The 13,772-nt window shown below is 56.0% G+C and overlaps 1 protein-coding gene across 8 annotated transcripts; it reads left to right on the forward strand.

Annotated features, from left to right (window-relative positions):
* Positions 1 to 255: 255 nt before the first annotated feature.
* Positions 256 to 11,392, forward strand: ZDHHC22 (zinc finger DHHC-type palmitoyltransferase 22). 8 transcript variants are annotated; one of them, XM_067028010.1, is made up of 5 exons: positions 1,150 to 1,416; positions 1,850 to 1,906; positions 2,323 to 2,532; positions 2,718 to 3,266; positions 8,675 to 11,392. In XM_067028010.1, the coding sequence occupies exons 4-5, from the start codon at positions 2,741 to 2,743 to the stop codon at positions 8,938 to 8,940; spliced, it is 792 nt and encodes a 263-aa protein (XP_066884111.1). In that variant the 5' UTR covers positions 1,150 to 1,416; positions 1,850 to 1,906; positions 2,323 to 2,532; positions 2,718 to 2,740; the 3' UTR covers positions 8,941 to 11,392. The 8 variants fall into 8 exon arrangements, with proteins under 8 accessions (XP_058913940.1, XP_066884108.1, XP_066884106.1 ...); XM_067028007.1 differs by lacking the exons at positions 1,150 to 1,416; positions 1,850 to 1,906 and adding an exon at positions 620 to 870; XM_067028009.1 differs by lacking the exon at positions 2,323 to 2,532.
* Positions 11,393 to 13,772: the final 2,380 nt, after the last annotated feature.

The raw sequence follows: 13,772 nt of genomic DNA on the forward strand, positions 1-13,772 counted from the left end.
TTCTCCTCATCCATACAAGGGGATCATGGAGCTTCTGCTGAGAGGATTAACGAAGCTGCCTTATGCTAAAGGCTTATTAGCACAGTGCCTGGTTCATAGTAAGGACCCGATACATAGAGTCAATGATTATAAAACAATGCTCAAATAGTGCTCACCATAGGTAGGCCCTGTTTAAGGGCTTTACATAAATTGTTGTCATATAACCCTCACATCTCTGTTTTACAGATGGGGAAACTGGAATCTGAAGATCACACAGTAGTGAATGATGGATATTCAGACCCGGGCAGACAGGAATCCAGAGTCCGGGCGCTCAGCACTTCTGTGCACAATGACGTTGATCTTTACGGGTGTTGCCCCTGGCAAGCTGGACTCCTAAACCCCCAGGTTTTCCTCGGTCCGAGAATGGAGAGCAACGGAGGGCTGTTAGCCACAGTGGGGAGGGGAGGAGCAGATGATGGTTAGAGCATCACATCAGGATGGAATCCAGAGCTCCCAGCTGGAACCAGTGGCTGAAGTCAGGCGAGGAGCCCCAGCCCGCTCCAGAGGAGTGAGGGGAGGAAGGGGGGCAAGTCCCCGAGGCTGAGAGGGGTGGCCAGAGCACCGCCCCTAGGAGGGGAGGGAGGGGTGGCGGGGCTGGGGGCGGGGGTGCCCAGCTGCCATCCCCGCCGTCTCCTGGCCCCCACTCGCCGGCGCCCCAGTGGGAGGACGGCAGCTGCCCGCTCCCTCCTCCCCACACCCCCGCTACCTGCCCAGTCCCCGACGCGAAGCGTGAGGAGGCTGAGAGCCAGCGGGGCCGAGCCCACAACTTTGCAGCCTCGGGGAGGGCGAGAGCCGGCGTCCGGGGCTCCTCTTGTCCGCGACCAGAGCTTGGTGAGTTCATTTCCCCACTGCTCTGCGGCGGGGCGGCGGCGGCGCCGGCCGCGCGCGGGGCGGCTTCCCGAGCGCCCGGGAGGCGGTGGCCGAGAAGCCGGCGGCCACCCGCGCTGCCTGCCTCGCTAGGGCTCGGGCTGTGCTGCCCGCCGCCGCGGGCGCGGCCGGCGCGGGTGCTAAACGGCCCCCGGGCCGCCCCGGCGGTCTCCGCTGTCCCTTCTCCCGCACGGGGCCGGGGCTGCGGTGCGGCCGCCCGCTGTGCGCCCCTCACTCCCGCAGCCCGTCCTTCGCCTTCCAGGCGCCGCGGCGCATCTGGAGGCTGCTCCCGCGGCCCCCCTGGCGACCAGCGTGGGGAAGACACTTGCTTCGCCGGATCCCGGGCCGCGGGCTCTCTGGGGTGGGCAGCGCCGCAGCAGCCCCCGGGAGCCCCCAGCGACCACCCCCGGGCGTGCCCTGCGCTGAGCCCCTGCGGCGGAGAGACACCCGCGGTCCCCACGGCGGCCGCGAGTCTCCTGGGGCACTGGCACCTGCAAAGGGGACTCCAAGGTGATCAGTCACCCAGAGGGGACGGGACAGCCTGGACGGAGGCCTAGTGGCATTCGCCCGTCCTGGGTGCAGCAGCCTTCCCAGAACTTTTCTCGCGCCTTGGGTTCGCCTGCTCCTGAGCCCCCGGAAAAGTTCTCGCAGGCGCCCGGAATCCTATTTTTCGGGGGCTTCCGAAGCTGGGCAGGAACCGGGGCTGTGGGGCGGGGTGGAATAAATTTGTGGTAGGGCTGCGCTCGGCGGCGGGGGTCGATCCCCTGGAAACCTGGCCAAGCATCCACGCCTGCGCCCAGGGAGAGCTTGTTGGCATCGAAGGGGTTTCAGCGCCATCGGGGTTGTTTGGGTTTCTCGCTCCAGGAGGGCGGGAGGAAAGAGCGGAGAGTGGGGGGGGGGGATTTTAATTTCGTCGCCTCAAATGAAAACGTTCTTTGCCAAGAAATAGCTAGGGCAGCCAGCTTCGGAGAGATGGGCTGACCGGAAACGGCTGACACAGGTATTCCTGCTGCGCTCCCCATCCCACCCATCGTCTAAGTGCTTGTGGGAATGTATCGATTGTTGTAATTGATTTTTTCTAAAAAGCCAGGTGGCAGCGGCTGCGTGTGTGTACACACACATACACACATACACAAACACAGATACCGAGGCGCACACAGATTACACATACAAAATCACACACAAGGAACACCCGCCGCGCGCGCGCGCGCACACACACACACACACACACACACACACACACACACACACACAGAGGCAAGCACACATACCCCCAAAGCTCTTTGCGTTATGGGTAAGGTCCCTGAGTATTGCCCAATATGAGGGGGTGGCACGGAGAAAGGAGAGGTGAAACAGTACTTCCAATAGGTCATTTCTACCTGCCCCCACCCCAAATCTTCTGCTTTCTCCTCCTAGGGGGTCTGAAGGAGGAATCCCAAACCTGGGCACGTCTCCACTGCCATAAGAAAGCAGAGCCCAAGGCAGCCCCCCCGCCCCGCTCCTCCACCCGCACCCACCTCCTACGGACTGAGAACAAGTCCCCACCTCGCCCTCCTTGTACCTGACCCCCCCGGGGGCGTCAAGGCGCCGAGCTTCCTCATAAACGGAGGAGGTGGGCACCAGAAGGTAGGGCTTGGCTCCCAGAGGCTGTCATGATCTGGGGGTCTCACGCCTGCTTGGTCACGGGTTAGGGAAGAGAGGAGCGGTGATCCGAGGGCCATGGATTTGCGTGGAGCAGAACGGACAGATGGCGCCGGGGAGCGCCCTAGGGAGCCCTCTGGACGCTGCAGTGAGTCTTCCTCTCACCCTAGGCCCCTTAGGAATGTAATCGAGGATGCTGGCCCTGAGGCTGCTCAACGTGGTGGCCCCTGCCTACTTCCTGTGCATCTCCCTGGTGACCTTCGTGCTGCAGCTCTTCCTCTTCCTGCCTAGTATGCGTGAGGACCCCTCGGCCGCCCGGCTCTTGTCACCTGCGCTGCTCCATGGGGCATTCTTCCTGTTCCTCTCAACCAACGCCCTGGGGAATTATGTCCTGGTCATCCAGAACTCCCCAGACGACCTGGACGCCGGCCAGGGGACCGCAGCCAGGAGGGCCCTGTGCCCTCCGCCCAGCACCCACTTCTGCCGAGTGTGTGCCAGAGTCACCCTGAGGCACGACCATCACTGTTTCTTCACCGGCAACTGCATCGGAAGCAGGAACATGCGCAACTTCATCCTGTTCTGCCTCTACACCTCCCTGGCCTGCCTCTACTCCATGGTGGCCGGCGTGGCCTACATCTCCGCAGTCCTTTCCATCTCCTTCGCCCACCCCCTGGCCTTCCTCACGCTCCTGCCCACCTCCATCAGCCAGTTCTTCTCCGGTGAGTGGGCCTTGGCAGGCAAGTTGGGCCCTGTGCAAAGACCTTCTACCTCAACCCCAAGTTTGCCGGGTTTAGCCAATACACGATGCCCGATTAAATTGTAATTTCAAGTAAACAATGCATAACCATTTAATGTAAGTATTTCCTGAATATCGCAGGAAATTTCTTTTACACTAAATTTTTTTAGTTATCTGTCTGAAATTCAGACTAACTGGGCACGCTGTATGTCACCCGGCAACCTCCCTCCGCAAACCCCATCCTTATTCATCTTCTCCTCGTTGCTCGCCACTGTCCATTGGCTCGTAGAATCGTGGCAAACCAGGCAACAGACCTGCCCTGTGTCAGGAGGGGCTGATTGCTGGCCATCCCTCCGTGCAGCCTGCGAGGTACCCCCATGCTATGTCCTTCCTCGGCCTGGACCCCAATCCTGCTCACACACTCCTCCGAGGACTTTGCCCTCCAGAGGTCTTGCTGATCAACCACAGTAAGGTTGACCAGGGTGCCGGGCCAGTCCCAGCAGAAGGCTATAACCCTCGCCCTCCTACCCACTATATTTGACCCCCTCCAGGTCGTTCTGCAGTCTGCAGATGGCTCAGAGCAGGGAGCATTCTGGTTGGAGATGCAGCCATATTTAAGGACTCCATCTTCACACCACAGAGCCATGGGACTGGTGTGGGATCTGACCCTCCAGGAGGCTCTTATGCTTGCAGGAGCCAGGCATGCAGACCTTCACCCTGGGGCTCAGCTATGCACCCTGGTGAGGACTGTGCTTTATATAGCATACCCCAAGGAGAGTGGGGTACCAGGCCCAGAGAGACCTGGTTCCTGCTGGCAGGAACCAGGCCCTGACACCGGTCAGGAACCACCCTACCTGGCCATGAAATTCGCCCCTACCTCATTTCCTTCACTCCACCTACCCTGGCCTTTGACTCTGACTGACTTGGCTCTTACAATTAGTAGCATGCACATGTGGACACGTAGCTGTGCGTGTGTGACGTCATCGCCATTTCTCATGAAGAAACTGAGGCTCAGGTGGGGTTAAATGGCTGCCCAGGATCTTACTACTTCCGAGCAGCAGGCTCTGGCCTGCCTCCCAGGTCTTTAGCCAACGCACGACAGCAGGGGGAATACGGCATGTTTCATACCCCCACTGACCTTTCAGGGACAAAAAAGACAGAGTGCAGCTTCTTCCACTGAGAACCCCAAATTGTCTTGATATGCCTGGGCTGGACATTCATAAAATTCTGCCCCACTCTGGGGAAAGCCATCGTTTGGGTCTTTGTTGGGGCCTCAGCCCAGTCCTCTGCAGGCATAAAACTTTGTTTCATTTGGCAGTGGGAACACAGAGGCCCTGGAAGAAGGACCCAGCTATGAGGGTTGCCTTGAGGGCTGGTGGTTGAGCTGGGCCCAGAACGCAGAGCTCTCGGACCTTCTGGATCCTGGAGCCAGCACAGGAGGCTGCTGGGACTGAAATAACCAGGATGGGGGAGGGCAAGTGGGCGGGCTAGGCGGTGGAGTGTGAGCGCAGGCCGGTGGAGACATGGGGAGAGCCAGAGAGACTGATTACACTTTCTTTTCCAAGTAGTTTCATCACATAAAAATGGGTGCTTCCAAAGAGAGGATCTTGAAATGGTTTGATTTAAGCCTGGGCTTGAGGCCTGTCCATATGTGCTAGGTTTGGGTGGGAGACAGGAAAGTAAAGAAGAGGAACCTCTTGCTTTGATCTGATGGGGGGAACAGAGCCAGTCAGTGCCTATCTTGGGGCCCAGATCCCTATTCTAGCAGAAAAATGAGTCCCACTATCTTTTACCTCCTCACCAGACCCACTAGGAAAAGGAGGCCAAGATTTCTTTTTCTTTTTATTATTTGACTGCATTGGGTCTTAGCTGCGGCACTCAGGATCTTCACTGTCGCACGCGGGATCTTTTGTTGCAGTTCATGGGCTCTTCGCTGCGGCGCGCGAGCTTCTCTCTAGTTGTGGTGCCTGGGCTCCAAGGCGCGCGGGTCCGTAGTTGTGGTGCCGGGGCTCTCTAGTTGTCCCGCGGGCTCTAGAGTGCACGGGCTTAGTTGCCCCATGTGTGGGATCTTAGTTCCCCGACCAGGGATCAAACCCACATCCCCTGCACTGGAAGGCAGATTCCTAACCACTGGACCACCAGGGAAGTCCCGAGGCCATGATTTCTCATCTCCAACTCTCCCATCTCATCTTCCTCCTTTGCTGGCCTTTCATCTTTCCCCTTGGCAGCCCTTCTCTCTCCTGCCCTGACACACACCTCACTGTTCACCTTCTCCCTTCCCGTCCCTTCTCCCTCTCTTCTCAACCCAAATGGTTGAGGGCACCGCCCTCTCATCTGCTCCAGAGGCCAGGTGGACAGGAGGGTGTAAAAAGGGACCAGTCGTTTGCTAGATTGAGCCGTCCCCAACTGTGGTACTGCCCCTAAGGCAGATCTGCCACCAGAGCATGGGATGGCTGGGTGTGGGCCCCGTGAGCCAGAAGTGGGAGGGGTCTTCTGGTAGCTGTACCCACATGCCCTCCGTTGATGCCAGAGAGGAAGGAGACTGGCCAGTTAGATTTTAGAAGCTGTTCTTTCTTTTGGCTTTGTGGGACCAGTACAGGTTGTGTCACTTCTCTGAGCCTCACTCTTCTCATCTGGGAAATGGAGATGACACCATCCGACCTGTGTCATGGCATTTGGAAAAGTACGCCAGTGTGGTGGGTGCCAGAAAGTCCAGTAGAAGGGAAAAGGGGTTAATATTTGTTGAGCAAATATTATGTGCTAACCACTGTGCAGGTCTCATTTCATCCAATCGTCAGGGCAAGTTTGTGAGGTAGGTATTATTATATCATTTTTAAAGACTCAGCAACCAAAGGCTTAACAAGGTTAAGTTGCTTTGAAAGCACCCAGCTAGTATGAGTCCAACCCAAGCTTTGGACTCAGAGCCGCTATAGCCTCCAGAGCCCACATTCTTCCCACAATACTGCCTCTGTGAAGTTGCTTCTTGATGAATGAGCCACTTTGGGAGGGAGAGAGCTTCTTATCCCAGGATGTATATTAAAGATGCTGGGTGATGATCTGTCAAAGGTGCTATAGGTGCTTGGTGGAAAGCCAGGGTGGAGTGATTGGACGGTGTGACCCTTCAGGCCTATATAGGAAAATTCTATGATTTTCGAAAAGAAGCAGAACTATTATTAAATAGTTCAGAGGAGCTGAGGCAGCCAGGCTAGGCAGCTTCAAACACTTTGAGAGAAAGCATGTCCCCAGAAAAGCCCTTTGTAGCTGCTGCAAGGGGCCGGGGAAAGGCCACAAGGTCTTTTCTGCATGCCTTGATTTAGCACCAGAAAAAAGAGACTGTGGAAAACAGCTTCCATCAGCCCAAGGCTTGTCCCTGAGGCTGAGGTGCAAGGCAGGCTTGCTCTTGACAGCTCTGATGTTTGCATATCCCAGCTTGAAGGCCATCTTTGCCTGTAGCATTCCTGCACCCCAGAGGGCACCATGGTCCCAGGATCCTTCATCCTGCACATGGCTGCCTGAGCTAACCTGTGCTGACAAGGAAGAAGTGGGTCAGGGGCATGGCACAGCCCAAGGGGAGCCCTGTCCCGTTGCTGCCCCCTGCCCCCCGTGCAAGCCAGCTGGACTGAGCTTTCCATCCCCTGGGCAGCAGGACTTTATTTGTCCCCAAGTTTGCAAAGAGAAACCTGCTATCAAAGCTGCTAGGGCTGAGGGCAAGAGGGGAATGCTAATGAGAAAACCCGAATCACACCCACATCCTCCTGGCCACTGAGTCCACCATTGCTCAGATTGGAAAAGTTTTCATTTTTCATTTATTTATTTGGTTGCGCTGGGTCTTAGTTGTGACAGGCGGGCTCCTTAGTTGAGGCTCACAGGCTGCTTAAATGTGGCATGCGAACTCTTAGTTGCGGCATGCATGTGGGATCTAGTTCCCCGACCAGGGATCGAACCCGGGCCCCCTGCATAGGGAGCGTGAAGTCTTAACCACTGCGCCACCAGGGAAATCCCTGGAAAAGTTTTAAAAGCCCAGCCCTCAGGGGTCTGGGACGTGGGGAGATGAGAAGAGGTCCGTGGGCGCCAGGGGAAGCTGGAGAAGGGAGGAATAGGGTTGAGATTTGCAGAGGTTGAATAGGTTGTAAGGGAGGGGGTCTCTGGCAGGTACCCGCATCTCACTGGAGCAAGTGATGGTGAGCTCGCCCTGCTGGAGAGAGGGGCTGAGGAGGGCTTTTGAGTTCTCTCCTGGGCCCACTGCCCTGGCTGCTGGGCATGTCAAGGCTGCTAAAGTTGTAGCCCAGCCAGATCTCCAAGCCCTGGAAAGGAGAAGGAGAAAGCATGATGGTCTTGAGAGTTAAACTTGAGCCCCTTTCGGAGGTAGTCTCCTCATCTGTGAAGGATGGCCAGCAGGGAGTGCTGCGCTGAGCGTGAACCAGAATGCTGGCCCCTGCGCACACAATTTCTCTGCATCATGCAACCCTATGGGGGCGTTGTCGTCATACCCATTTTACATTATGAGCAAACTGCAGCTCAGAGAAGTTAAGAAACTTGTGCAAGACCACAGAGCTGGGAGATTCAAACCTAGCACGGACCGACCACCGCAACTCGGAGGAAGGGTGGGGAATCTCTTACTCAATGATGTTTAAACCAGTCATGGAAAGTGCTGGCTTAGAGGGGTTTAGGGAAGGTCCAGCTCAAGGCAGGGACCTAGATTGATGACCTTGGGGGCCTCTTCCAGCCTTAGCAAGCTCTGACAGGATGGCTCTGGCTGAAAGTTCCAGTGGCCATACTGTCCTCTTTTTAACATTGATGACTGAATTATCCTCTGCACTGCCTTGAAACTCATGATTTATTCTTCTTGATGACTGGCCCTGTTCTCCATCATGCTGTCGCTTTCCCAAGTCCTCCCAGCCAGTGCTCGTGGCTCCGAAGAGAAGGCACTGCAGTCTAGACAGCTGCCCAGGCACCAGCTCCCTCTCCAGGGTCCTCAGCTCACTCCTCTCTCCTCCTGAAAAAAAAAACCCTTCTCCCTGTTTCTAGCCCCAAAAGAGAAGGCAGAGAGAGACAGAGAGAGAGAGAGAGAGAGAGAGAGAGAGAGAGAGAGAGAGAGAAAGAGAGAGAGAGAGATGGTATCACGGACCCTGAGGAAATGCTAGCATCTAGGCACTGCCCATAGAAGTTTCCTTTCCTTTCCCCGCCACGTCCCCAGTTCTCCTCTCTCGCCTCAGGAGCCATCAGCACGAAGAAAAAGTTAAGACAGCCTGTTCCTCTCCCTCGCTGCAGAGCTGAGATGTAGCTTCAATCTCATGAATCTCCCTCCCTAGCGGAAAGCGCCTGCTTGGGTGGCGGTTCAGTGCGTGGCCTGGGTGTAAAGTGATTCTGCCGTTTTCCCGACCCCCGCAGGAGCTGTCCTGGGTCCTGAAATGTTCGTCATCCTCATGCTCTACCTCTGGTTTGCCGTCGGCCTGGCCTGCGCTGGCTTCTGCTGCCATCAGCTGCTGTTGATCCTCCGGGGGCAGACCCGCCACCAGGTGCGGAAGGGGGTGGCAGTGAGGGCCCGGCCTTGGCGCAAGAACTTACAGGAGGTCTTCGGAAAGAGGTGGCTCCTGGGCCTGCTGGTCCCCATGTTCAATGTTGGAAGTGAGAGCTCCAAGCAGCGGGACAAGTAGCAGGCACTCCCATCATTTCTCTCTCTGTGTGTGTATTGACTCCTCGTGAACATAAGACCACAACACCCTGTCTCCGCCCATGGCCCACTACAACTTTGGACTGGTAAGGTCCTAGCATCCACCCCTGGTCTGTAACATACAGAGAACAGCGTTGGCTGGTGGATCATGACCAGGAGGGAAAATGGCCACCGAGGCATTGCTAGGTTCCCCATGAGCCAGCCTGGTGGCTGCTAACAGTTCAGAGCTTCTGCTTTTGTTTCTTCCCCCTTGGGGTGCCTGCTTTCCCCCTCTGCCTGGTTCACCCACGCTCCACCAAGTCTCATGTCATCACTGCTATGTGCTAGAGCTCTTCCTCTCAGCCCCATGTTAGGAGTGGGGAGTGGATTCTTGCTGCTGGTGTGAAGCTCCCCGGGACCTGGAGTCTGGCAAAAGGTTTGAAATTACCATGTGTGAGAGGCAGCCAAGTCAGCTCTGCCAACTGCCAGTGAGGTTGGGAAAGGAGAGGTGTGTGTCCTCATCCCCTCTGTGGAATTTTGAACAGTGGAAGGAGAAAAGAACTCAGTAGCTTGCTGCCCAGCCCTCAAGTTGCAAGGCCTTTCTCTGGGAGACAGCAGCCAATGGCCTGGGATTTCTAGCTGCTGTCCCCTGTCCACCCCGCCCCAGCTGGCTACCCAGTCCAATCCAGGACCTGGCTGGAGGCTTCCTTTCCCTAGCACTCTTCCAGCCTTTCCCATTGGTCTCCAGTCTCTGGGTCTTTGCTAAATGCTGGGAAGGCAAGGAAGAAGAGAGAAGGAAAGGGAGATACTGATAAATGAGAGTGGTATGTGATTGCACAACCATATAGAAGGGGGCATGTGATTGTGTGTGTGTGTGTGTGTGTGTGTGTGTGTGTGTGTGTGTGAATGAGAGAGAGAGAGAGAGAGAGAGAGAGAGAGAAGTGGTGAGGAATGTTTTTATGAAAATAGAGAAAGAATGGGAAGAGAGAGGGTCACACAGAAATTGGGCACTCGGATATTTGGGGACTGAGAATGAAAGGGGCAAATGGGTTCATTTCTGAAGGACATTCTAGCAGCTAAAACTGTTCAGTGTTTGAATAGTTGCCTGGGAAGGTAGTGAGTGCCTCACAACTGGAGGTATTCCAGAAGGGACTAGGCGGTCATCTGGCAGGCATGCTGCAGAAGGAATTTCTGCACAGTGTCAGGGAAAGGAAGCTCCTTTCCCACCCCAAGATGCCAGTGTCTTCTTCATGATTCCCAGGTCAAGAGGCAAGATCTGCAGAGATACCTGTGAATTATTTGCTTTCGTGGAGGATGGGGCGGGCATGGAGTAGTCTGAAAATCATGATGCAAACTTTCAGGACCCTACCCGACCACCAGGGAAATGGGACTACTAGGTATTAATGCTCGTTGAGGGGGTGGGGCTTTGGGAACAGGGAGACAGAACAGTGTCAGGGGCAGGTCGGGGCAGTGGTGGGGAGAGCAAAGCTGGAAAATCATGTTCAACTCTGAGGAGTGAAATTGGGAGAGTTGAGGCTCAGGAATGGGGGTGCAATTGGGAGACCAGCCCTGACTGGCTCTGGAGGAGGGCACTGCTCTGCATTCTGGGACCCAGAAGACCAGACTCCCAGGGCACATGAGGGAGTGGGGACAACACAAGTGCCCCCTCCTGACTGGGTCCCAAGGCCATTCTGCCATCCAGTCTGCTGGAGCCCACACTCTGCAGTGTCCAGCTGGTGGCCACAGTGACCCCAACCGTTGCCACACGACACTGCACAACACCTCAAGCTCTTGAGCAGAGCTTGGGAGGACTTTATCTTGGTTCTGCCTTCACACCCCCTGGAGAACTAACGTAGTAATGGTGCCACCTGTTCACACTTCTCCCTCTTATTCATTCATTCATCCTACATGTATTTACTGAGCGCCAACTGTGTGCCAAGTCTCTACCAGGCACTGGTATACAGCGGTGAACAAGATGAAATCCCTGCCACCAAGGGCATCCTGTTGCTGCCCCCATGTCCCCACCCCCTGAAAAATAGCCACTCTGCCATCTTGCTGGTCAGCAGGATAGGTCACTTGGAGGGGAAGGATGGGGCAGAGAGGGTTGAAGGGGAGCCCAGGCTTCCTGGATGGAGGGGTCATTGGGGCGGGGGGGGGCATCCTCACCCTCAGTTCTGACCATATTGAATCAGTGGGAGTGGAAGGCGAGAAGGGAAAGGGCCTGGCTCACTCCTGACCCCAAAGCTCAAGCTTGGAAGCCAGCCCTGCCATGCTCAATCTCCTGGAGGCTCAGCACTGTGAGGGAGCAAAAGGGATACGTGCAGGGAGGCATCTCCTGGCTGATTGGTCAGTGGGGGTGACAGTGGGGAGGTTGCCAGGTGTAGGACTTGAGAAATATTTGTACACATGGCCCTATACTGTCGATGAAGAACATCAATAAAATATGTGGTTTTAAATTGGACTTGATGTGATTGTTTTGGCACTGTGGTTGGTAGCGGGGCTGGCAAGGCTGGAGTACACTGACACAGTCATACTAGCTGCTACAATATTTAAGGTAAGTATTAAAAATGCTTCTGTTCCAGTCGGTAAATAACCACTGTCCAGACTCCCTGAGCAATCCACCCCTGCGCTCCCAGCTTCTCCTGCTCCTTCCCTGGGATCCCGGGCTCACCTCGAATCCAGCTATGAAAAGGGCAGTGCTTGGCAGCTGCGTGGGGCCCCCAGGATGCCTCTCCAGCCCTTCAGCCGGTGTCCGTGGTGAGCGGTCAGGATTGTGCTGTGTGGTTGGTAAAAGTGTGGGTATCAACCCTGGTTGGTAGCAGGTCTATGTGCTGGGACCTGTGGACCCACAGGCACCAGGGGTGGAATGTCCCACCTGGGAACTTGCCTCCTCCTCCTTCTCCCAATCCTCCTCTCCCACTCCTTCCCATGACAGTTGGGGAGTGAATGAAGAGGGGCACCTGCTCCTCCATCTCAGCCAGAACTGACCACCACTGAGCATCAGCCAGGGCCCCCTGCCCTCTTGGCCCCTATAATACGTGGACACCTTGGTAGCCGGGAGGGTGTTGAGCCCTGCAGGGAGGGAGTGGTCCCTGAGCAGGTGAATGGGCGTAGCCTCTGATGCATCCACAGATGTGCAGGCCTGGACTGATGGAGGACACAGCTGCAAAGTGCTCATTCTCCTTGGGCTGATGAAGAACCTTCAGCCAAGGTCAGTGTTGTGTATGGGTCGGCATTCCCTGAACACACACCGAGGGGCAACCAGCAAGGCAGCCCTGAGATATGCTGGGGCCAGCGGGAAGGGATGAATGGAGCTGCAGCTAACCCGCAGCACATTCTAGAGTGTGAGCTATCCATACGCCACAGGGCAGACACACCTGCCTTGTTCACACTGTACCCTGGATGCCTGGCAGGGACCAGGCACGTAGTAGGTGTTCAATGATGGCACAGATCAGTGCTCACTCACTCACTCCATACCTCTTCTTCCCCTGATGTGCCCAGCACTGGGCTGTGCACACAGTGGGGCTGGAAGACAAATGAGACAGCTCTGTTCTCCAGGGCTTCACATCCCGGGAGAGGTTCCTGGGGGTGCTCAAAGGACGAAGAGGGCACATCCAGAGGTAGGGAGCAGGGAGCTTCCATTTGGGCAGAGCCTGGAAGGAGGGATGAGATCTCCGCAGGTGGAGAGGGATGGAGAGGGCTGTCTAGGTGGAGGGAACAGGCCTGGAGCCTTGGAATGATCGTGGAACAGTTAGTATAGGGGACATCACAGTGAGGCAGGGGAGGTAAGGCTAAAAGTTGGGACCTGAGCAGAGGGGCTTTGCATGCCAAGCTTAGAGATCTGGAATAAATTTGACTGGTAATAGGGAACCATTGAAGGTCTTGAGCAAAGGCATTACCTGATTAGAGCTATCAGAGTTCAGAAAACAGAGCCTTGACAGGTAGACTGGAAGCGGAAGGGACCAGATAAGAGGCATTTGCTATGATCTGCGTATGATGTAACCAGGGTCTGGGGGGTAGTGGCTGTAGGCTGGTAAGGAAGGGAAGATATCAGAGGCACGTCACAGACATGGAGCCTGACTGGAGGGGCACTGGTGAAAGGACCCAAGGTGATCCTGAAGGTTGAGGTGGGGTGATCAGTGTGACCTCAAAGGACAGGCCATCAAGAGCACTGGGATTGGGAGGAGAACATGACCCTGGGCAGGGTTCGGGGCCCCCGAAGCACTCGCCACTGTCATTGGCCCATTGGTTGGTGGTTAGTTGATGGTGTCACCCTTAATAACCACTCTGCAACCTTGAGCGGAGGAAGGGGTTCAGAGCTTTTTTATGCACAACCCTCTGACTCCCAAAGCCGGGGGGTGGGGAGCCATCTGCCTGTGGCAATAGAGGTCATAGGTCCTCTGGTCTCCACACCCAGTGTCAGACACAGTGAGATACTGGGCTCCCCAGCGCTCGGGAACCAAAGGAGCTTTGGGGAAAGGATGTACTTGCGGAGACCTAAACCACATCCCCCTCCGCTATAATGAGGAGCCCGATCCTTCGGTCCTGGCAGCCATCTTTCAGCCAGTCTCCTCCACTAAGAACATGGTTGCCACTGTCACTCCATGTTTTTGGTCCCCCAGTGCCCTGGCTCCTCTCTGTACCCTGTGTCCTCCAGCTGGCCTAATTGTTCCCCCTCATGTCCCTCCTGCCCTGCTGCTGGGCATGCACTCAGGGATGCTTGGGAAGCAGCCCCTCCTGCTGGGGAGAAAAGGGGGTGATAGGCAGAGAGCAAGGATGCCTGACTCCTGTCTTATCCCAGGTGCCTTAGAGATGAGGCAGAACCTTGGACCTGCT

This window comes from Kogia breviceps, chromosome 3, assembly GCF_026419965.1.
Source record: "Kogia breviceps isolate mKogBre1 chromosome 3, mKogBre1 haplotype 1, whole genome shotgun sequence".
Taxonomy (NCBI): domain Eukaryota; kingdom Metazoa; phylum Chordata; class Mammalia; order Artiodactyla; family Physeteridae; genus Kogia; species Kogia breviceps.